The sequence below is a fragment of the Ammospiza caudacuta genome, chromosome 28 (genome assembly GCF_027887145.1).
Source record: "Ammospiza caudacuta isolate bAmmCau1 chromosome 28, bAmmCau1.pri, whole genome shotgun sequence".
Classification (NCBI taxonomy): Eukaryota; Metazoa; Chordata; class Aves; order Passeriformes; family Passerellidae; genus Ammospiza; species Ammospiza caudacuta.
The window spans coordinates 595666-618597 of NC_080620.1; the positions used below are offsets into that span (position 1 = coordinate 595666).

The 22932-nt window shown below is 40.1% G+C and overlaps 1 protein-coding gene across 4 annotated transcripts in view; it reads right to left on the reverse strand.

The window, feature by feature from the left end:
- The window catches only part of RANBP3 (RAN binding protein 3), a 52186-nt gene that overhangs the window by 21575 nt on the left and 7679 nt on the right, over positions 1–22932 (reverse strand). For 2 of the 4 annotated variants that reach the window (XM_058820872.1, XM_058820871.1), the window contains exons 2-4: positions 15672–15727; positions 1602–1638; positions 1427–1513 (exon numbers count right to left, since the gene is read on the reverse strand). In XM_058820872.1, the coding sequence (XP_058676855.1) occupies positions 1427–1513; positions 1602–1638; positions 15672–15727 (180 nt within the window). Of the gene's footprint in view, positions 1–1426; positions 1514–1601; positions 1655–14667; positions 14733–15671; positions 15728–22932 lie in introns of those variants that run through there. The other 2 variants (XM_058820874.1, XM_058820875.1) reach the window with 2 other exon arrangements.

Below are 22932 nucleotides of genomic sequence, written 5' to 3' on the forward strand. Positions count from 1 at the left end.
TTTTCTGGAAACCAAAGCCATTGAATAATGTCAACAATATTCAAAAAGGTCTTCATGAAACTTGCAATTCAAATCAAAGTTGTCACTGCTTGAGAACAACACACAGCAGATGAGAAGAAAGGTGTCAATAAATCACCACATCCTCTCAAAATTCATTAACTAAGCAGAGGCTTGAGAAAGGATACTGGACTCCTGGAATATCCAGTATTTAACCAAGGAAGAGTTGAGTAAATTGTTTTCCTCCACTTCCTAACAGATGTAAGCACAGAGATTCTAATCTTATACGACAAAGACATAGCGGAATGCAAGTGTTAAGAGACTGTGGGGAACCTGGTTATACACATACTATTATTCTCACAGAAAAATCTACAAAACCCTGCCTTCATTATTTTTGTGCATTCCTTTACTAAGAGTGGTTAGCAAACAGATAGCAGCAACACTGATCATCCAATTCACAGGATGACATCTGGAGACCCACTGAGCTGCCCAACAGAAAATTTGGATCTGAAAGAGAAGAGCTTCATCTCCTGACTAGCATTGGTGCATGAATTTAAAATGGTATGTCCATAAAGTATCAGAACTACATCTTGGATTTCACAGTCATTTATTTCTTTCAAATTAAAATCAAAACAACTAGGCTTTCACCTTTTAGTCACATCTCCAGATTGTGCTGCATAGGAGAGGAACTTTTTACTTCTTTCTCTCAAGGTATCTCATCTTCTTTGTTTCAACTTAAGACAGTAGAAATAAAGTAGCAGTCTTAAAATCTGCCTCAAACACTGACATAACTAAAATAACTGTTGACCAAAGCTAAAACCTTCATATGATCTGTGAGGAGAGATGGCACAAATCAAGACTGTTCCTGTGAGTGAACAAATATCAAACGCGACCATTCCCATGCAAGGGAACTGCATGAATTCACCCCAGTGAATTCACTGCCCTGACTGTGCACACACACAGGCTGTGGTCATTCTCTCTTGCATATGTCAGGTGCTTAAGAAGTGCACTGAATCCTCCCCATTTTAAAAGTAATGGGAGAAGAGAAAAGAGGACTAAAACATGAGTTGAGACTTGAAAAACTTCCCTGGCAGCAGAGTAACTAAGAAAAAGGTAGCACTTATATAAATTTGGAATGAAGCGACCTGATCACAACAAATCAAGAAGATTTCTGGTTAATTCTGCAATTTAAGAGCACAATAGTAAAAGGTAAAACTACCAATACACATAAACTTACAGATAGAAAACATTTTTAAAAACTATCTGTAAGCTCCTTTGGGCTTCATCAAATTTGCTAACACGAGTACATGGCTGCTGTGGTCTTAACCCAAAGCACAACAGACAGTAATAAGACTGCTTACGTGACTGGAAAAAGAATTTCTAGGTAGGAAAACTATCCCTTCATTTATAATAGCATAGCAGCATTTACCTGACTGAGAAGGAGGGAACTGATTCAAAGATGAAGTTCTCTCTCGTTTTACAGGTGGACAGTAGCTTCCATCCTCTCGATCAGATTCTGTAGAAAAAACTTTATTAGAGAAAGCGCAAAACATCCCAGCAAGACACACACTCATGGCTTTTAATTTTACAATAAAATCTCTTACCATCTCCATCTTCTGGACTTGATCCATCTGCAGATCTCTGAAATCAGATTACACTGATCAAAGAAAGATCACATACTGAACATTTCAGTCTCTTCTGTTTGATCCAAATGTTTTAAACATCAGTTAGGAGAATTTTTCTTTAATGTCAATGATACACACTCAACGCAATAACCTTCCGTGATTTATATGTCGGCATAGAGTTTCACACAGATACTATCAAAAGCAATTAATTCAAAATATTTCATTTACAAGTAAGATTCCTGAAGATTCCCAAGCACTAATATCTTTAGGGACTGTGTAACAATTAGTTCAGTTACATTTTCTATATACTGAAAATTTGAAAATGACAGTTTTCAAAATTGGTTTCATTTTTAAAATATGAAGTTTCAAGCTCAACATAAACATACCCATTATTTGTGAGTTCATTCCAAAGCACTTTACCTAATTACTAAGTGACATTAATTCCTTCAACAAAATTATAGCATTAGAGGAATGCCTTTCAAAGCATGCTCTGTAAACCAGTATGACAGTATTTTTATTGGAATTAGCAATGGATAGTCCCCCTAACATGTTCCACAGTACCAGAACAAAAAAAGAAGCACCACAGGCTACCAACTATCATAGATATTTTAAAAAGGCTCTGAACAAAGGTTTTATGTATTTTCTGAGGATTACTATGGCTCCTTCCTCCTATCTCTCTGCCAGTTCCTCAACTAATATAATCTCCTTTGCTCCTCCAAAAAAAATAACCCCATGACAGATTCCTTTCACTATCGAAGGTGATCACGGCTGCATCACATCTTCATCTCACTACAAAACATCTTAGAACAACTGAATTGCTTAGGTAGGCAAGTCTAAGTGATCCATCAGAACTGCCATGCCCAATGCTAAAACGTGTCCACAAGTGCCACATCCACACATCTTACAAATCCCTGCAGGGAAGATGGCTCCACCACTGCCATGGGCAGCCTGTTCCATGGCTGCACAAACCTTTTGTGGAACATGCTTTTCCTAATATCTAATCTAAATGTTCAACTTGAGGCCATACCCTTCTGTCCTGTAACTTGTTACCTGGAAGAACAGACCAACCCCCCACCTTGGCTACACCATCCTTTCAGACAGCTCTGACATACTGGACCATCTGCCCAGTCCAACACCACCCTTTCATCCCACTCCTGCCCCAGGACATGCAGATGGCCACCTCCCCTTCACTCAGTCTTACTTCAGAGATTGGCTGATAAATGGAAGAATGGCAGCTCATGGGCAGAGCCCACTGATGCCCCAAAACTCCTTCTCCACCATGATTTGGCCCACTTGGACACTGAGAGCAGGCAGACACACAGAAAGATTGCACAAATCTGCACAGGACTGATATGTGAGGCATACCATGGGTGTAAGAATATCAGAAAGTTAAAAAACTTTCTATTTAGCATTGCATACATTTAGGACCCAGATAATACTGTACTATCAGTACTCTATTAAACGCTAATTAAAAACACACTGCACTGTGTCTATTTAATTACCTTTAAGGGCTTTTCTGTATTATGTTCATAGCTACCTCACTAGCACCCTAACTGAGTACTTTTGAAACCTTTAGCATAAGGAATAAGAAGCTACTGACAGGTGTGTGTGAATGCAGGGAGTTGCATTCCAGAACTATCAGCCCAGCCATGTCAATACTGCACTTGATGATCCATGGCTCTTTCCACATAATTAGTCAAGTAGTCCATGGTACTACCAGAAAGTGGTCTTATTAGTCACTGACCTTGCCAACACACAATACTTTCCCAAAAGATAAGGCTAAAATGGAAAACCATGATATCATGTATTTCAACAATCAGCATCTGAACTCAAAATTGTTCCATTTTGATCATAAAGTGTTGTCACATACAAAAGCAATTTGTTTCCACTTTTATCAAAAATCCTGAAAGTGAAAAGAAAACACTTGGTGGTAAAAAATTTGCATGACTGGAACTGTAATCTCTATATGCAAAAAAATCCTTAAAAATAAACAAATTATTTCCACCTGAATGTCAAAAACTTAACATATGCTTCATTCTCAATGCTCAAGTAAAACATTCAAAAGTCAAACCCATATGATTTGAGGCTTGTGCCTCAAATAATCTTATTGTAATTTTGTAACTGACAAGCACAACTCATGTACCATCACCATGTTTAGTGGGTAACAGGCATCAATATCCAAAACCAACTCTGTACTCTACTGAGGGCAAAGCAGAACAGAAAATCTGCTCCAAGTTATTTCCATGCTTCCTAGCCCAAGAGTTTTGGGAGATTAAAGCTGTGTGCCTGTGGTCAAATAGATGCCAGGTAGATTCCGTGGGGGTACACAGATCTACTGTATTAGCATAAGCTTCACTTTTCTATGAAACCACAGATAAAGTAAGTCACCACTGCAGTCAGAATTACATACCAGTGCTGCTTCAGAGGAAGCTGGGTACACTAGACAAAAAGCAGGGGTTTATATATGCATGACAAACCCGACAGACTGGAAAAGCAGCAAATTACATTTAGTGACAATGAACAGCAGTCCAGTCTCTCCATTTTACACTTCTCAACCTACTCAGTCTGTACTTTACAGCAACAGTAAGCTTTAAAATAATGATTTAAATAAGTACCCCACAAAATGGAAACAAAAGCAAGGACCAGCTCATACTGTAAGAAACCAGTAAGGTAATTAAATTTATCTCCATTCAGTTCTTTGGAATAGATGCTGATGAGACACAAACTTGTAACAGCAAAATCCAACCTAGAATTTTCTCATTGAAGAGCAGAAGCCACTTTTCACTTATTCCCTCTGTCCCCAGCTTTCAGAAATCCAGCTAGAGAAAAGTTACATATATGCCTCTATTTATAGAGGCTCCTACAATTAAGACACGCTTCTAGTTAAGGAAATTAGTTTCATAAAGGCTACCAACTGCTTCTTAAGAGCATACGTCACAGATGTTAACTAAATACAAACATTGATTCGTCACACAATTGTTACATCAAGCTAAGAGAAGAACTTCAAAACTTTAAATTGTCGGTTTTTGCTTATTTACACTAGTGAGGAGAAACAGGGAGAGGAAGGGAGAATTTGGCTAAAGCAGAAAAGGTCAATGCAATTCAGGAAAAGCTCTAGGAGCTTCTAGTGTTTATCTTTGAAACACTTCTAGTGTTTATCTTTGAAAATGCATTTTAAGATGCAAAAATCATATAAAATGGACTTCAAAGCACCGTAGTGCAAGTCTTCAGTCCAGACACTCTGCACATACACAGGCATTATTGAACTGCCATGATTTGCTTAAAAGCTGTTCCAGAACCTCTTAATCAGCAGTCTTGCTGGGACGGTCATGTGCTGTGGGAGGTTGGTGTGGGATAGCAAAGAGTTAGGACATAACCATCAGCTCTGCAAGGGGCTGTACCTACGGCCACACTAAATTCATGCCATTCCAGAAATATCTGTGAATGTGCATACAAACAAGTAAACAAGAAATATGCAGTGTCTCTTCTTCTGTCTTAACTCATCCATCTTCCCAGGCCCTGAGAAGACTGCATGAAAACTGACTCTCCAATGAGCCAGTACAAGCACTCTTAAGATGCATCAATCTCCTCTAGATTTCAAGGTAAAGGATGATTTTGCTGTAAGACACTCGAATAATTTGAAGAGTACTTGCTAATGCATGCCAGTCCCATGCCCATACTGAGCACCATACAATTCAGTACATTTAACTGAATTGAATCAAGAAGAATGCTGTAACAGATGTTTTGTACAGCCACTAATTTCTGCATATGATCCCCAACAGCATTCATGGGTTTTAAATTTCTTTCAGAACACAGTTAACTGGGGTAAGATTTTCTGCTCTCTAAGAACAAGACGAAGATAACCACTTTCTGCGTTCCTGAAAGTCTGGTTAACACCATTCTCTTGGATAGTTCTAGTAACTGCAATTTCAAATGACAGAAAACTGAGATAAAAGTCTGTGATTATGTTTGATAGGAAAGATGTGTGATAACATCGTTACAAAGAATTCCATGGGTGAGGGTATGGGTGTTAATGTCTTTGAAATTGGTCTTAATGTCTCCCCTAACTTCAAGCAGCAGGTTTGTTATGGAGCCCAGACAGCCCAACTCCTGAAACAGACAAGTGGAGGACTCAGCACATGCTTGAACTTAGGAACTTTGGGGTAAAATGACACTTTGAAGGGGGAATATGCAATAGGCAGTTCGGGAAGGCTCTACCTTCCTAGTACTTCAGACAATGGGGAAAGGAAGAGGGCAACATGCAACCGGGAGTTTGGGATTAAAAGAGAAGGCTGCACCCTCCAGAACCTCAAGAAAGAAAACTTGGTGGGAACGTGTGGCCAGGGGACTCTCTCCTTTTTTATTCAAATAAAGTTGCAGGACTCCTTTGTCTCCTTTATGGACATTGGTTTTTCAGAGCGTGATTTTCCGCACATGCTTACCAGCTATATTTTAAAATATTAAGTCTCGAAAATGTCAAGCTTCAAAAAAGAAAGAGTTCTGCAGTTAATCAAGCAACAGTCTGAACATTGAGAGGTGCTTAACCTACAGCTATTAGCACCTTATCATGACAATCCACTCAGTACTAGGTTTATTTGAAATGGCCAATTCTTGGACAAAAACTCAAAACCAACCAGTGCAAGAAAAGGGTCCAGGTATTGGGTGAAGCAGCCTTAACAAAGCTTGAGCAAAGAGCACATGCCTAGGGTGTGATGCCAGAATGAACAGTGACACTCATCTGTACCAAGAAAACATGGTCCACCAACCAGAAAGATTAGGAACACTTAAAGTTGCTCTGAAAGACTGTATGGTAGGAGTCATTTAGTCATCCAGTCTTTCAGAAAAGATTTTGCCACATCACCTGAAGAAAAATCAAATTATGAGCACTGACAGCTTTTCCACAAGATACTGATTTTGCCCCTAATCCAAAACTCTGCTACGATGATTAGTGCTTTTAGTCTGTTAAATACCTTAAGGGTCGGCACGACATATCCAGTGGAAGCTGCATTACCTTCTCACTTGGTCAAGCTGCAGCATATCATGGCCCACAGAGGGAACAAAGAGTCCTCCTCTCACTGCTTGAAGCAAATCCATCAAATATAGACCCACTTTTTAGTTTATTTAGAAGTGCTCTTGCCCTTAGCAAACACACAGTTTACACTTTAAATTTTAAAATACTTTAGGTGTCTTCTACAGTTACGCTACACTACTAGGGAGACTCACAAATTTCATTACTTCTAATTGGAACAAGGGTTTAGAGAAGACTAACATTTGAAATCAAAGAACCAGACAGACTGTGATTTGCACTACCTACACTGAACAGTAACGGATTCCACCTAATGGAAGGGACTTTTTCCTCTAATCCCCTCAGCAGCAGAAGTACTTGGTAGATTGACACTTACCCCTGCCAGTTCTTGTTGAATAGGAGCAAGCTGGGCTTCAGAAGCAGGACTCAGGGTAGCACTGACTGAGGCCACAGCAGGAGCAGGGTGCTCAGAGTCGCACTCACCAGCTGGTTCTATGTGACCCAGACCATGGTAGGGGGGCTCAACCTCTCCCTGGGGGTCCTCGCCTGAATCCGACAAAGCTTTTTGCTCTGCAGGGGACTGTGAGCAGAAAAGACAACGTCCCTTCAATGCAAGGCTGCAACATGAGATTGGTCGTCCTAGCGAGAGGATCCATTTGTTTAATTTTCACTGTTTTCACAGTAGGGCAGAAGAAGCTGCTTATTCCTGAGACACCAATTAAAATACATAGAAACTCTGTAACAGAACGTGCTGACAGAATTAGTTCCCATCCTTGAGAAAAGCCTTAGCTGGAGCAAATGCACTCTTTTGAAAGTTACCAAAATCATCTGTGTCCCCAGCAAAGAGGATTTTGCCAGCCACAGGCTTGTTGGGGTTTAACCCCTCCCCTCTCTCAAGGACTAAAGGACAGTTGATAACTTTCACCTTCAGATTCAGATATAAAAATTAGACAATTACTCTAAATAAGTGTCCTCCACTGCCTCTTCAGCCCACTTTTGAGGGAGGTGAGGTTGGTTATAAAATTCTCACAGAAATTAATTATTTTAACATTCACACAAGACACAGGATCCTTTCATATTTATATGACAGTGAATTATCTGAAAAGCAACACCAATGTTTTTTTCATAAATTAGCAAGTTTCAATCTAATTCAAGGAGGGACGTGACTGGATAACTAGTGCACCCTAATGGGGTTTGGTGTTTGCTGAACTTCTGCCACAGACTTTTCATTCCTTCACATCATTTAATGTTGCACATCCCTGCCTGTACAACAAAAGCTAGCATTATCATATTCTGTACACATCAGAAGAACAAACAAGTTATAAAAAGGCTTTGAGCACAAACAACTGTATCGTGATTAAGGACTGAATTCTAGTCCATGGATAACATGCAGGCCAAGGATGTGCACTTGCAATCTGTGGCCTGTGCTTCCCAGCATCTTATGGTGAAGTACCTGAAGAATTATGCAGTAAGGAAAAATGGCACTCAAAAGGACACAACCTCAGTTTGCTCCCAGAAAACACTTGGTAGAATGAAGAAACTAAAAATGCTCATCGTTGCCTCGGTCTGTGCAAGAAAGTAAGCAAAAGTCTGAAAAATAAACAGCAGTACTTAAGAGTCAAGTTCTTCAAGTAACACTTGCCCTGTCATGGTAACTTAAGCCAGTGATACATGAAATTTTATTACGCAAGAAATAACTATAATTAAGGTTCAAAATAGTAAAAATATATTTATGGGGATATTACTATGGATATCAGGTAAAAGTTCAGGGTGCTGGGTTTTTGTACTGTCAAAGTTATCTAACATTTTAATATTTAGCTGTAAATAACAGACCCAAACACTAGCTTAAAACCCCACAGAATGAGAAGAGTTAAAGAAACATTTTTTCACCAAATATTTAATAAAATCTAGCAGTCTAGCCACCCATCCTTACCTTTTTGTCTGGGGAGAACAGGAGGAAAGGCTACCTGGAACTGGGCAAAGGACTTAAAATATATGTAAAAAAAGAGCCTTACCAGAAATTTATACTGACTTCTAGGTACAGTTTAGAAAATTGCACGTAATGAAGAAGAGGCAAGAACATGCAATGCACACTTGTGCTAAGCACTTAAAATTGGAAATGACAAAATATTTTGCAAATAATTGATATCACCACAGTCTAGAATATCCTAAAGTAGTCTAAGTAAACATCCAACAGATTTTAATAACTCCTGTAATACTTGAACTGCTTGCTGTCAAGCATTTTTAAAAGTGGAAATAAGTATAAATCTGACTTCTATCCTAAGCAAGACTGGAATATCTGCTTCAAGACCCACAAAACAAAGAAAAACAACTATTGCAAATCACCACTTCTATGAAGAAAAATCTGAATCCAATATAAGAATTTCATGGCCAATATATAATTATATTTTTAAAAATTAAATTATATTAGAAAAAGTATATTAATCAAAAACTACTGTAAATTTCAGAATTATGTGAATAGTATATGGTTTAAATCAGGGAAGACAAGACCAACAAAGACTCAAGGATCAAACCAGAACTGCTCCAGGCAGATTTTGTACAGCCTGATTTTTGCTCTCAAAAAAGCATATCCAAAGGAAACTGTGAACTCTTTAAATTAATTTTAATCCTTGGTCATGCATACTATTCAAAGTGTTTCCTAGTCTGTTAGCTTCATGAATTCTGATCTAAGCTCTTTCTGGAAGTTCTTTGGAGCTTGTGAACAGCTCACCCTCTTCATTTTTGCTGGAATATTTTGCCTGAGAAATGTGTCACTCCTTGAGCCTCCTCTCTCTAGAGAAAGCATTCATTATAAAATACAGTTCTAGGGAGAACTTGACAGAAGCCAGTTCCTGCCTCTTAAACACTATGGCAAAGATCAAAGGAGAGTTGAATAATATTAGGAAGCCACCTACACAAATTCACCTTGCTCAACCAGATCAAACAACTTCTATTTTTTTTAAACTAAAAATAACACACCCAGACTAAATACATCTATTTGGAGATTTGGCTTCCTCTGTATTGCAGAAAATAAAGAGAGACATGAAGGAATAATTAAAAGCTAAGACTCACATGATACCACAGTCACCACATATAGGCAAGGAAATCATATTATTTTTCAATAAAGACTGGAACAAGCACTCTTGGGCCAGCTCTTCCTCCCATTTCTGAGTTGAGTTATTTGCAACCCCCTTCCTCATTTTCCTCACCCTAGCACCTCTATCCAATGGCCTAAAAAGACTACTCTCAGTATATCTTTTCACATTTTTTACCTCCTTAGAGCCAAGGACAACTCTTGCCTATATGCCTAACAGCCTTTATCAGCCTCTCTATATTCCTCCAAGCTTTTTCTACACAACTGTCTCTCCAAATACCTTCTCATGACTGTTCTTTTAAGTACAGCAACATATTCAAAATTATGACCTCTTAAGCACAAATTTTAACTCCTTAAGTATAGTATGGACTTATAATACAGTTGCACTGGATATCCATGCTAACAATGCTGAGACAGACTGGGAAAGGGAATGGTCAGCCTCTCTGTACACAAATTACTTCACAGTGCTCTCTCTGTCACTATCCTAAACCTGTAAGTCATGGCCACAGCATGAAGAATCTTTTCTGGTCATTTGCCTCCCCAAATCACCAAAACCCAAGCATTTCCAAATAACACTGCATCAAAGCAAGACTTCAACTAACCCCTACTTTACATATCTTAAAAAAAAAAAAATTAACTCATGATTTTGCTCTCCAGGCTACCTGGGAATGCCATCTTCCAATCACATCCATCAGTTTTACAACTCTACACCTAGTTTTAAGACTCCATAGTTAAGACCATGATGACAGCTTGAACAATTTAACAACATAAGCCCTTATTTACTCCAGAAGCTTTGCATTTAGGACCCCCAGTTACCTGTACCACTTTGGTATGGAACATGACCCAAGTTTCACATAACTTACCTTCTTTCAGAGTCAATCTTAAAAGGCCATCATTATCAACTCACATATGGAAAGCAGTACACTGATCAAAACTAGTTATACAACAAACTAAAGTGCTCTTTTCTATATTCTACCAATATTCCAGCACAGGCTGGTGGAGGGAGGAGGACAAGGTGCAAGCTACATCATAAACAATGGTGTTTTCAAGTGCACAAGTTTTTTAAATCTGAGCGGCGAATCTACCTTTTCCTATACATGTGACTAGGGAGGTCATATGTGATGACAATGGTGATGGTGATGGTCCTGTGAGATGACTATGAGTAACGACCAGTTTACCAACAGTTCATACTAGCAGAACAAACGACACTATTTTAAAAACGCTTTTGGACAAAGTGTTTCTTTATGCTACTACTGATTTAATTTGTTTGAGCTAATATAATTGCTTAAAAATGTGTCAATCCAAAAATGACAGAATGCTTTCACCTCAGAAATGCATGTTAAAAGTTAACTTCAGAAAATCACCTAAAGTAATCTATGGCCAGAAACACCATTGTCATGAAATGGTTTTACGGCAGAAGCTAAAATCAGTTTCAGATCAGAAATACCAAAGTGTCTAATATTAAACACAGATATAAGTTGTATCCATCAATTTAAATATTTAATTCAAAAAGGGCTATGAAAAACACAGCTTAGCTCATAAAGAAGTTATTTGGAGTAACAGAAATACTCCATGCCTAACATAGTGAGGTTCAGACTTTGTACTGCTTTCAGATCTCAGCAGTTTGAGCCTTAAGCTGATGCAATTTTCCAACTCGTATCAGCCTTAGGAACTCTGCTTGTCAGAAACACGAATAGCAGTGCTACTATTCAGATATTTGCAAGATTATATTTCACACTTTGTAAAAATAGTTCTCAAATAGTTAAGGAGATATAAAAATCATGATAATGCAGACCCACTCATATTTAGTAACTACAAATTTGACGTCCACCATTGACATCTAAATTGAAAACCAGGACAGACTAATCCTATCTTTTCACAGAAATCACAGAATTATGAGGTTGGAAGAGACCCTTCAAGATCATCAAGTCCAACTCATGCCCTAACACCTCAACTAAACCATTGCACTGAGTGCCACATCCAGTCTTTTTTTAAACACATCCAGGGATGGCCACTCCACCACCTCCCCAGGCAGATCATTTCAGAACTTTATCACCCTTTCTGTAGAAAGCTTTTTCCTAATATCCAACCTAAATTTCCCTTGGCGCAGCTTCAGACTGTGTCCTCTGGTCCTGTTAGTTGCTGCCTGGTGAAAGAGACCAACCCCCACCTGACTATAACCACCTTGCAGGAAGCTGTAGAGAGTGATAAGGTCACCTCTGAGTCCCTTTTTCTCCAGGCTAAACACCCCCAGCTCCCTCAGTCATTCCTCATAGGACTTGTGTTCCAAGCCCCTCACCAGCCTTGTTGCCCTTCTCTGGACATGCTCAAGTGTCTTTAATTGCAAAAAAAAATTCAAACCTCCTTCTATAAAATAACATTAAGGGGCAGCATTATGAACACTATGCATTTTTTGTCCCCTCTAAATAAACATGTCAAATTGCAAGGTCTGATGTTTTATTCAAGTGTATATATCCCTAGCTGGAAGATGCAGTTAAAGAATTAGTTTCCAGACTGGTATGAATTTTGTCCTAGAACATCCTGAATATTTTCCAATTTCTAGTGGAGAAAAAGATCATAAAACCATATAATTGTTCAGGTTGAAAAACTTCTCCAAGATCAGAGTCAAGCCATTCCCTCAACACTACCAAGTCTACCAGCAGCCCACATCCCCAAGTGCCACATCCACACAGCTTTTAATTCCCTGTAGGGATGGGGACTCCACCACTGTCCTGGGTAACTGTGACAGGGCTGAACAGCCCTTTCAGTGAAGAAATTCCCAATATCCAACCTAAAACACCCCAGCACAGCTTGAGGTCATTTCCTCTCATCCTGTGCCTTGCTCCCTGCTAGCAGAGCCTGACGCCCACCTGGCTCCACCCTCCTGTCCGGGAGTTGTAGAGAGCGAGGTCTCCTCTGAGCCTCCCTCTCTCCAGGCTGAGCCCCTACAGCTGCTCCTTATCAGCCTTGTATTCCAGACCTTTCCCCAGCTCTGTTCCCTTCTCTGAACATGCTCCAGCCCTTCAGTGACTTTCTTGTCATGAGGGGCCTAAAACTGAAGCCAGGATTTGAAATGCCTCAGCAGTGCCCAGTCCTGCTGGCCACACTGCGGCTGGCACAGGCCAGGTGCCACTGGCCCTCTTGGTTACCTGGGCACACCTGGGCTCACGTTCAGCCACTGCTGACCAGGACCAACAGGTGCTTCTCTACCAGGCAGCTTTCCACAGCCACTCTGCTCCAAGCCTCAAATGTTCCGTGGTGTTGCTATGACCCAAATGTCAGACACCTACCAAGCACAAACTTAAGTCAGGATTTCTAGAAAAAGAACATTGTTTAACTTAATAGTTGACACTACTGTTAGTTCCAGAAAAACCAGTAAGAGCACTGAATTATATCAACCCAGCTGTACTACTGAGAGGATCTGCAGACGCTGCAATTAAATAATTCTGCTTAGGACATCCAGGTTTATGTGGAAAAATAGTAGACAAACATATATAACTATCACAGACAGTTAACTGAATACACAATGCAGTGCTTTTTCTTCCCCTCAGCTTATTGTCAGACTGCTGTGTCAGCACTAAAAAGCCTCCACTAACACTTCTGCTTACAGAAAAAAGTGACGTGACTAGATAGACATTTTGCTAAATTAAAATTATAATTTACATTGAGAAATTACATATTCAAGTAGTGTGTTGTTTGACAACTATTTTGAAGTTACTTTTGCATTTTCTTCAAAACATTGCTGAAGGAAAAACTCCTCTGTTTACAGGATTTCCCTGATAACTTTAAGGAGGATAGTCTTTAGCGGTAGGCAATGCATTTAACCAAGCATCTTTTACAGAAACAGTAATGGAGTTTACCCTTCTTGGGAACACCTAGCTATTAAGTCTTTCTGAAAATACAGTGATAGATCTCAACCAGTATGTAACTTGATGCATTTTTCCTTAATTAAGTTGATTGAAACTGGCCTGAATGCTAGGTTCTGATATATACATCACAGTATATATGCTGTTACTTTGGGCTCACAGCATCATGTTCTGACTATACTACAAAAAACAACTACTGGCACAAGCAACAAGCTCTTCATCCAATCAAACTGCAAGAAACACAGCACTGATACTTCTACAAGTCCTTCTGTGCAGTGCCAACTACACCACAATAAAAGCTACTAAAATTATTACCCACTTCAAAAATCCTACATCTCCATACAACACACAGTTTAGCATAAGCATTTATGTCTGTTACTACTCTGAAAATTGGCAACTAACTGACAGATGCTGCCACTAGACTCTCGGATCTGTTTCAAGGACCAGGCCCTATTCCCCACCCAAGCCAGACTTACTCCATGCCCAAAGCAACAGTGGCTAGCCCCAATAACAGCACCACCACCACTTGGCATTTAAATAAATGTATAACTTATTTCTAACTCATGTGCCTTCAAGATGCTGAGAAACCCACAGACTCTCTACCAAACAAAGCCAGACTTTCTGTCTGTGCCGAGGCAGAGGTGGTCCTGAATACAGCTATCTGTTCAGCATCACCTCAGCATCCTCAGAGGCAGCTGGGCAGATTAAAATCAGAGATGTCTCTCTCTGGATCATCTCTGCTAGTCCCAAAACACATTATCCCTTTAATTAATATATTTTTACAAATATTTTATTGACACCCATCAGAGCGCAACAGAACTGTCTCACAGCCTAGTGCAGGACTTTGCACAGCTTAATGCTGAAGGCATGCAGTATGGAGGCTGCTGAAGGGGTGCAGAAGCAAAGTGCATCATGAAGGAACTTCTGAGTACAAGAGCTGCTATCTTGGCATGTAAAGAGCAGGCCAGGTAAAAAGGACACAGGACCATGTCACTCTGCCTGGACTGCACACTGCTATGATCACCACCATGGTAAAGGACACCTGCAGAGAACACTCACCATGATGCAGCTCGTAAGGGACTTCAGAACAGCCTAAGCAACAGTGGGTGACTGGGAGCTGTTTCCTAAAAGGAAACATGATCAAAATTGGTAGTGCAAACACTACCACTCCTTCATTCCACAGTATATGTAAACAGTCACTGTAAAATATGTAATTAAAAGAATGTCTTGAAAGTACTTACTCTCTAGCAGATTTAATTTGATTAGCTAATACTAGGAGGACAGCAGACTTAAATCCTTTCCAAGCTGAAAAACTATTTCAAGCTCCTGCTGAGGAATATGCCTATTGAACCTGTGAGAAAGCTTCAGTCTGGTACTTGTTCTAAACTAAAGAAAAGCTATCATCTGAAAAATGATTCAGTATTTCAATTCAAACATTTCTGACTCCACAAACAACAAAGCAATCCAGTGATCCGACAGAAAGCGTATCACATACTTCTCTTGGTTCCCACCATCTTCAACAGAAACCTGAATAACCTTGATTTTTTTCCCACATAAATCTTACTAGCTTTTACTATTAACCAGACAGAATTAAATACCATATTGAGATGCAGGAACAGAACTACCATTTCCCAAGGTAACTAGACACTTCACAGCATACAAACCAAAGATATGAGAGACATTTAAGTACCCTGAGGTAAAAAGCAATAATCTGGAGCAGTTGTCTTTGCTTTATCTTAACCCTATTATCAGAAAAACAAATTTTGTAGCTTTGTCATGCTAAGTGCATCAGCACTCCTCTGACTCATGTTCAAGATACACCTTCACCATACTTTTTCTTCCACATTGGTCCATCTTCTGTCTGAAGAGCGACCCACAACTGTGAAACCACCATACATCTTCCCACTTTTAGCCCCTCAGTACCTGCCTGCCCTATGCCCATTAATGATATTAATGCTCTATTAGCCACCTTCAGCTTCACAACAATACAAAGGCTAATCACCATGGAAGGAAGGAGTCGGGGCTAAGAACAAAACCAAAAAAAGGTACCAATATCTCCTTACCTTCTGTGCTTTATCCTTTTGAAATACAAAGACAGGTGGGGCAATGGCAGGTTTTTCTGTAAAAAAAGAAATCATTGGAGTTTTTTCCAAGCACATTCATATTGACAATTATGAAAATGTTATGTTCTATGATGCTTTTAGCAACAATGAATCCCTAGCCATTACACATATTGTTTCTACCAGCTCCTGGTAACAGATGTTTATAAGGACTTGATCTTCAAAAGTAAAAAGGGGGAGCGTGTGTGATAAAGCAGAGGTGAGAATTCCTGAGCATTCAACAAACTGATGCATCTTATCTGTGAGTTATATTTTAAGAGAAGCTGCACACACACTAGGCAGTCAGCAGCCCTCCTGTATGTTTGTATATAAAGATGAGTACAATATTTCAGCTGTCTTTCAGTCTGGAAATGGGATTTACAGAGAGCTAGATTTGCAAAGAAATCAAATAAATAAGTTCCACCTTTGCAATTTTCCAGTCTTATAAACAAGTTTAGACACCTAAGAAAACTAGAGCTTTTAAAGCTTTCAGAGCTTGAAAGGCTAGCATAAAAGAAAAAGGAAATATAAAGCTATCAAGAGCTACCTTGCACCAAAAAAAGAACAATATCACAAAATCTTGCAGTCTCAGTAAAGTACTTGGATCACCATATAAGGAAAAAGGGATGAAACTGTCAATTTGGGAACTGCTATATTAGATCAGTTTGGCTGAAAAAGTAAAACTTTAGTCGACGTACACAAAATTATGAAAATTATTACCAGAACTGTGCATTTAATTGCGAGGGTAGAAGAGCCTCTATTTTTTAGATGGATCTTTCTATATTTTAGATGGATCACTACAAGACTGATCTAGCAAGACTGGCATAATTTGTTCTACAAAAAGTAAAATTAATCAAGAAACTAAGTTACTTATGACATCATTTTGCCTGATATCTTTTCCCTTTATTTTTTAAGTTCATCTATCCAGCAAATAATGCTGAATCTTAAAAATGCTTATTAATAAGAGCACTGTGCAGACAATTCATTTCAGAAGTGAAAACAATAGAGACCCTTACATGTAATACCTGTCCCAAAACCCAGAGTGTGTTGAAACAAGACAGGGATCCATTTTCATTTTCTGCGCCTCAGTATAAACTGCCTGTAGGGGGCTTCACTGAGACAACAGCCAAGCTTTTAAACCCTGACTTCAACGTGAGTTATTTTTAATACCATGTGGTATACTTGTCTTAGGTTGGAAATGCTGGTGTGTATTCTATTCCTATTTGCTAGAAGTGGTACAGTTATCTTTTGTTAATTGGGTAGCTTTCTTTATCTTTTCCACAACCAATCCTCCCTCGGGGAGATATCTTCTGTTAATGGGCCATTGAGTCTCACTGCATGACTGATAAAAATTACATCATCCCATTGTGAGGTGTGCCACCCAGAGGGACGAGCAAAGCATTCCTCTCTGGAAATAATCAGAAATTTGGAAGACCATAGTCAGCCTTTTCCACCGGATTCCCAGAGGAAAACCAGGCCCATCTACACCACCACTGGATCTTCAGAGGAAAACACAGGATCACAGCTCCAACAGAACCACACCAGTCACTGCAGGACAACTGCATCCACCATTTAATGGGACTGCTACCAGCACCCTGACCCACAGGGTTTTGGGTTGTATCCTGACTCAGTGTTGTTTTGTATTACTGTACTGTTTCTTTTCTTCTATTTTTTAAAATTTTCTTTCTTAATAAAGAACTGTTATTCCTGTATCTTTGCCTGAGAGCTCCTTAATTTCAAAATTATAACAATGTGGAGGGAGGGGGTTTACAGTTTCCATTTCAGGGGAAGCTCATGCCTTCTTTAGCAGACACCTGTCTTTTCAGACCAAGACAATACTTCAGTGCTCATTAGTGCTACTGCCACAGCAGCATGCCCTCTGCCAAACCAATGAGTAGGGACATCCCCCAGAATGTGGGACTTGATTGTCATGCACACCTTACAAGAGACTCCTACACCAAATTCCACAAATACCAAGAAGAACTGAACAAAATCTACTTGTCTCTCTAGTGCATAACATGGGACTGAAGTAATGAGAGAGAGCAAAGATAAACAGATTCAACAACAATGCAGAGTGCAGAGAAGAGCACTCTGGGACAGCTGGCAAAAGATGGAATGAGTAGCCAGAGAAATTGATGCAAAGTAACACAAAATACAAAATGGAGTCCAGTGATTGAAAACTAAGCACTCAGGAAAAAAGAAGACAGATGTCAGAAACAGCAGAAAGCTCACAGGAAAAAAATAACTTGATGAAAGAACAAAAGCGAGTGAAAAACCTCCAAATATTTGAGATTGTGTCCAGCTATGATAAATGAGAATAGCAAAAGGATCTAATAAAGCAAACTATGGCCAGGTCTGTCAGTCAACCTGAAAAAGGGAACACTGGTGCAACATCTGATAGTCTTTGTCCACTGAAGGAACACAGTCATCCAGTATTCAAGGTCCAAGAATCTCACTACTGCTCTTGCTGACTGTGAGACCAACTGACAGCATCAGGAGCAACGATGAGACAACAGGCACTCACAGCTAACAACTGTACCAGCGCTTACTCAGGAACAGACACAGGGAACACCTGCCCATTTGTGTCCTTTCTGAAGTCTGCAACAATACCACAGTGCTGAACACATCTCCCTGATTCTAGCCCAAGGCAAGAAGGGATCACTAATTTGCCTCATCTGACCACCTTCATTAAATAGAGCCTATTTTGTTAAGCCTTATTTAAATTTTGGGTAAACATTTTCATTGAAGGGAACAAAAGCAAAGTAATACTGCCCTCAATCATCCCTTTCTGCATCAATTTTTTTCTGTAAAAAAATTCTAGTATCAAATTTCCCATTCAAATGCCCAGCTCCAGATTTTGGTTCCTATTTCTAGTTATGTTTTCAAATGCATTTACATAGAGCTCTCTAGCATTTAATGTTTTTCATACAAAAGCACTTACACATACCATCAGTTGTTTCCATCAACTGAAGAACCCCCATATCAGCTTTTATTTTTGCAGATCAGAAATGCAGATGTTAGGTAGTTCTTTGGTTTTTCCAGTCAAGTGCTGATTCAAAACAAGAATTCCACTGTTATCTGTACTAGTCAACATTTGGCCAGACGGTCACGTTCTCAAGATTTTGTTACACCAGGATGTCTGAAGGATGACCTATGATAAAACAGATCTGCCAGGTCCACTAAACTGTCAGCAACTTAAAAAGAAAATAAAGGAAAGGAAGGAAATATATACGAAGGAAAAAACCTCTACCTTTAAACTTCAGGTAGAATGCATGTAAGAGAACATGAGATCTCCTTCACCAACAGATGAGCAGTCAGAACACACAGTTCTTAAAAACTGAGGATTAGGCTTGGGGTTTTTTTCTTCAGAAAAGCAGACAGAAACACGGCAAAACAAAGATCTGGAGAAATGTCAATTTTCTAACCAAGCCAGTCTTGATAAAGGTATTCAGATGAAGTCCAAGCATGTAAGAAGGAAAGCAAAACTTCAGTAATTAGTATCAGAGATAGTACCTCTCCAATCTCAAGATCTGGAACTATACAAACCTGAATAGTTATAGGCTGTCAAATCAAATTGAATCCACAACTAAAAACCAACTGAATCCACAGAACTCCTTCCTGCAGTTTATTCACTCTGCAGATATTTTAACCTGCATGAACAATTATAAAAACCTCAAGAGCTGGATTTCACAGGCTAAATTAAATTTCTTTAACATATTTTACCATCAAGTCATTAACTATTGATAAATGCCCTATGCGCTGTGAGAAAAGCATGTACTATTAAATCTGCTGAGCTTCCTTCACAAGCTGTGGAAATCAAAATGCAGAAACAGAAAATACTCCATAGCTCATGCAGAGATATCCTCTTCAAGTCATATATACTATTTGAGATTTTTAACCTAGATACGTGACCACTAGTAGCTGTAGCAAACTCTCCCTTGTCAACCATATTTCCCACAGCTAAACAAAACATTCACTCACATGATGCACCTCTAGCAGCCACAGTGTCAGACCTTTATTGCAGCATGAAATGACTCATAGAAAAAAAATCCAAGGGGTCAGGGGCAGCAAGAAGCTTCTGTAGGCACATTGGTGATAAGAGAAAGGCTGGGGAAAACGTGGGCCCTCTCCAGCAAGAAACAGGAGACCTGGTTTCCATGGATATTGAGGTACTCAATGGTGTTTCTGACTCCATCTTCACCAAGAAGTGCTCCAAACCAAGTTATAAAAGGGGAAAGCAGCAGGGACGGGCAGAATGAAGGACCACGTGCGATAGGAAAACAGGCTTGAGACCATCTAAGGAAGGTGAAGGTGCACAAGTCCATGGGAACTGATGAAATGCATCCAATGAGTCCTAAGGGAGCTGTCAGAGGAAGCGGCCAAGCCAGTCTCCATTCATCGAGAAGTTGTGGCCATCTGAGGAAGTTCCCAGTGACTGGAAAAGGGGAAACATAACCCCCATTTACAAAAAGGAAGAAAAGGCAGGCTTGGGGCACTACAGCTGGGAAGCCTCACTTCTGCACCTGGCAAGATCATAGAGCAGACTCCATGACCCTCCACCCGGGAACTCTGCTAAGGCACATGGAAAATAAGGCAGTGATTGCAGAGTCAACACAGCATCACGTAAAGCAAACCACACCAGACAAATTTGGTTCTATGATTGTCTTACAGTGTTGGTGGACAAGGGAAGAACAACTGACAGTCTGCCTAGACTTGTGCAAAATGTTTGACACTGTCCTGAAGGAGATCCCTTGTCTCTAAATTGGACAGATGGACCTCTCCCTGGATAAGGAATTTGCTGGTGGCTGCACTCAGACTTGCAGTCAACAGCTCGATGTCCAAGTGGATACCAAGTCTGGGACCAGCACTGCTTAATATCTATTTTGGTGACATGAACAGTGGGATTGAGGGCACTCAGGAAGTCTGCCAATGACACCAAGTTGCGTGGTGCAGCTGATATGCTGGAGGGAAGGAATGCCATCTGGACAGGCTGGAGAGGTGACACTATGTAAACCATATGAACTTCTACAAGGCCAAGTGCAACTCCTGCACGTGTCAGGGCAATCCCAAGAACAAACACAGGCTGAGGGGAGAAAGGATTGAGAAAAGGCCTGGGGAGAAGGACTTGTGGGTGCAGGTGGATAAGAAGCTCAACGTGCCCCAGCCACAGGCATTGGCACACAGAAACCCACCCTGTGCTGGCCTCATTGCCCAGCATGGGCAGGAGGGGATTCTGCCCTCTACCCCGCTCAGGTGAGATCCCACCTGCAGAGCTGCTTCCAGCCCTGGGGAACAACAACAGGAGGATGTGGAGCTGCTGAAGCAAGTCCAGAGGAGGCCACAGAGATGCTCCAAGGGCTGGAGCCCCTCTGCTCTGGGAACAGGCAGGGAGAGCTGGAGGTGTTTAGCCTGCTCTGGAGAGACCTTAGAGCCTGGTCCAGAACCTAAAGGCGCTCCACAGCAGAGGGACTTTGGATAAGGAGGAATGGCTTAAAACTGACAGAAGGTAAATTTAGATGAGATATAAGGAAAAATTTTTTTACGGCAATGGTGGTGAGGCCCTGGCACAGGCTGCTTCATGGACCTGTGGATGGCAACCCTGGCAACATTCAAGGCCAGACTGGATGAGGTCTGGAGCAATCTGGTGTAGTGGAAGGTGTCCGTGAACAATGGGGATGGGGGGAGGGGGAGATGTCTTCAAAGGTCTCTTCCAACCCAAACTATGGATTTTTATGAAAATAGAAATAAACACCTGCAGGAGTGTGTATCTCTGTAGAGTTCTCAGGCTCACAGAGTATATCTCATGGCACAGCAGTGACAAGGGCCAAAAAAGCAGTCATTTTCTTCACTGCTGAGCCTATTTTGCCTCTACCATAAGGATACAGCATAAATCAGGTTGGAGGTCTCTAGTCCAATCTCCTGCTTCAATTAGGTCAATTATGATGTCAGGCCAGGTTAATCAGGTTATTCAGTCTGGTCTTAACATCCAAGGACAGAGACTGAGCAGCCTCCCAGGGTAATCTCTTCTCTACTGCTTGACTGTACCTATGGTGAAAAAAACCTACCATCACCACAGAACCCAACCTTTCCCCTATTTCCAGTCTGAACATCTTATTCCACCTCTCACGTTTTGTCTTTGTTCTCTCAACATACACCACTCTGATGGGCCTGGGTCTGTCTCTCTAACAACTTCTTCACAGACCTGGACAAGCTCCAGATGTGCCTCTCTGAAGACTTCTTTCCTCTAGGCTGAACACGCCCAGTCTCCTCACAGGATATGCAACCCAGATCACCAAATGTCTTGACAATTCAGGTTAATCTTTAAATTTCAGAGGGAACCATGGCATGAAAATAACTTTCCAGACCTCACCAGATCTGCTGTAGCCACGTTATTAAGACAAGAATTTATTTTTAAAGCTAAGAATTACAATGTTTCAAATGCTTTTTCTTTTTAAATTTACTCCAAATTACATTTAGAAATGGAATAGTGCCTGATGACACGGAAAACTACATAAGGCAGGGAAAAAAAAAATCTACAGAGCAAATTCTTGGCAAGCAAGCCCATGCTTCAATTTCAAGAAGCACTCTTCGACACCAGAAGCATACAAGTTGGGAATAGCTACTCCAACTGTAACTCTTTGTAATATATCACCTGAGAGAAAAAGTGTACCGGTGAATCATGAACAAGAGTTAAAAAGAACAGCAATTAGACTGTTACCTGACTTAAAATAGTCATAGTGGTAATTTGTCACTTGTGAAACACTTATCTAAAAGTCAAGAAAATAAAAATTCAAACTTAGGTTTAATTATGCTTATTGGAACATTGCAGGCCACGAAAAAATGTTCTTGGGAATTTTTTTCACCATTTACATTACAAAGAGCAGAATAATCGTGCTAAATGTAACATATGAAGAGATATAGATGACTTGCAGCATTAAAAAATTCAAAAGGTGTTGATAACACAAGATTCTCTTCCAATAGCCAACAACAGACTCAAAACAAAGAGCAAGCTGCCACTAAGAGCTTATCTGCAGAAAGACCTCCACAAGCAAAATCCAGCCATGACAGAAACAAGAAACACAACTGGATAATTTATGGCAAATCTTCACAAGAGATGTCATGTGAATAGAACTGACATGGTGAAAAGAGATACTTTTGCAAACGTTACAAGTCAGAAAAGAAAAAAAGTAGCTTATTTTCATATCAGAGGGAAAAGCCATGAGGG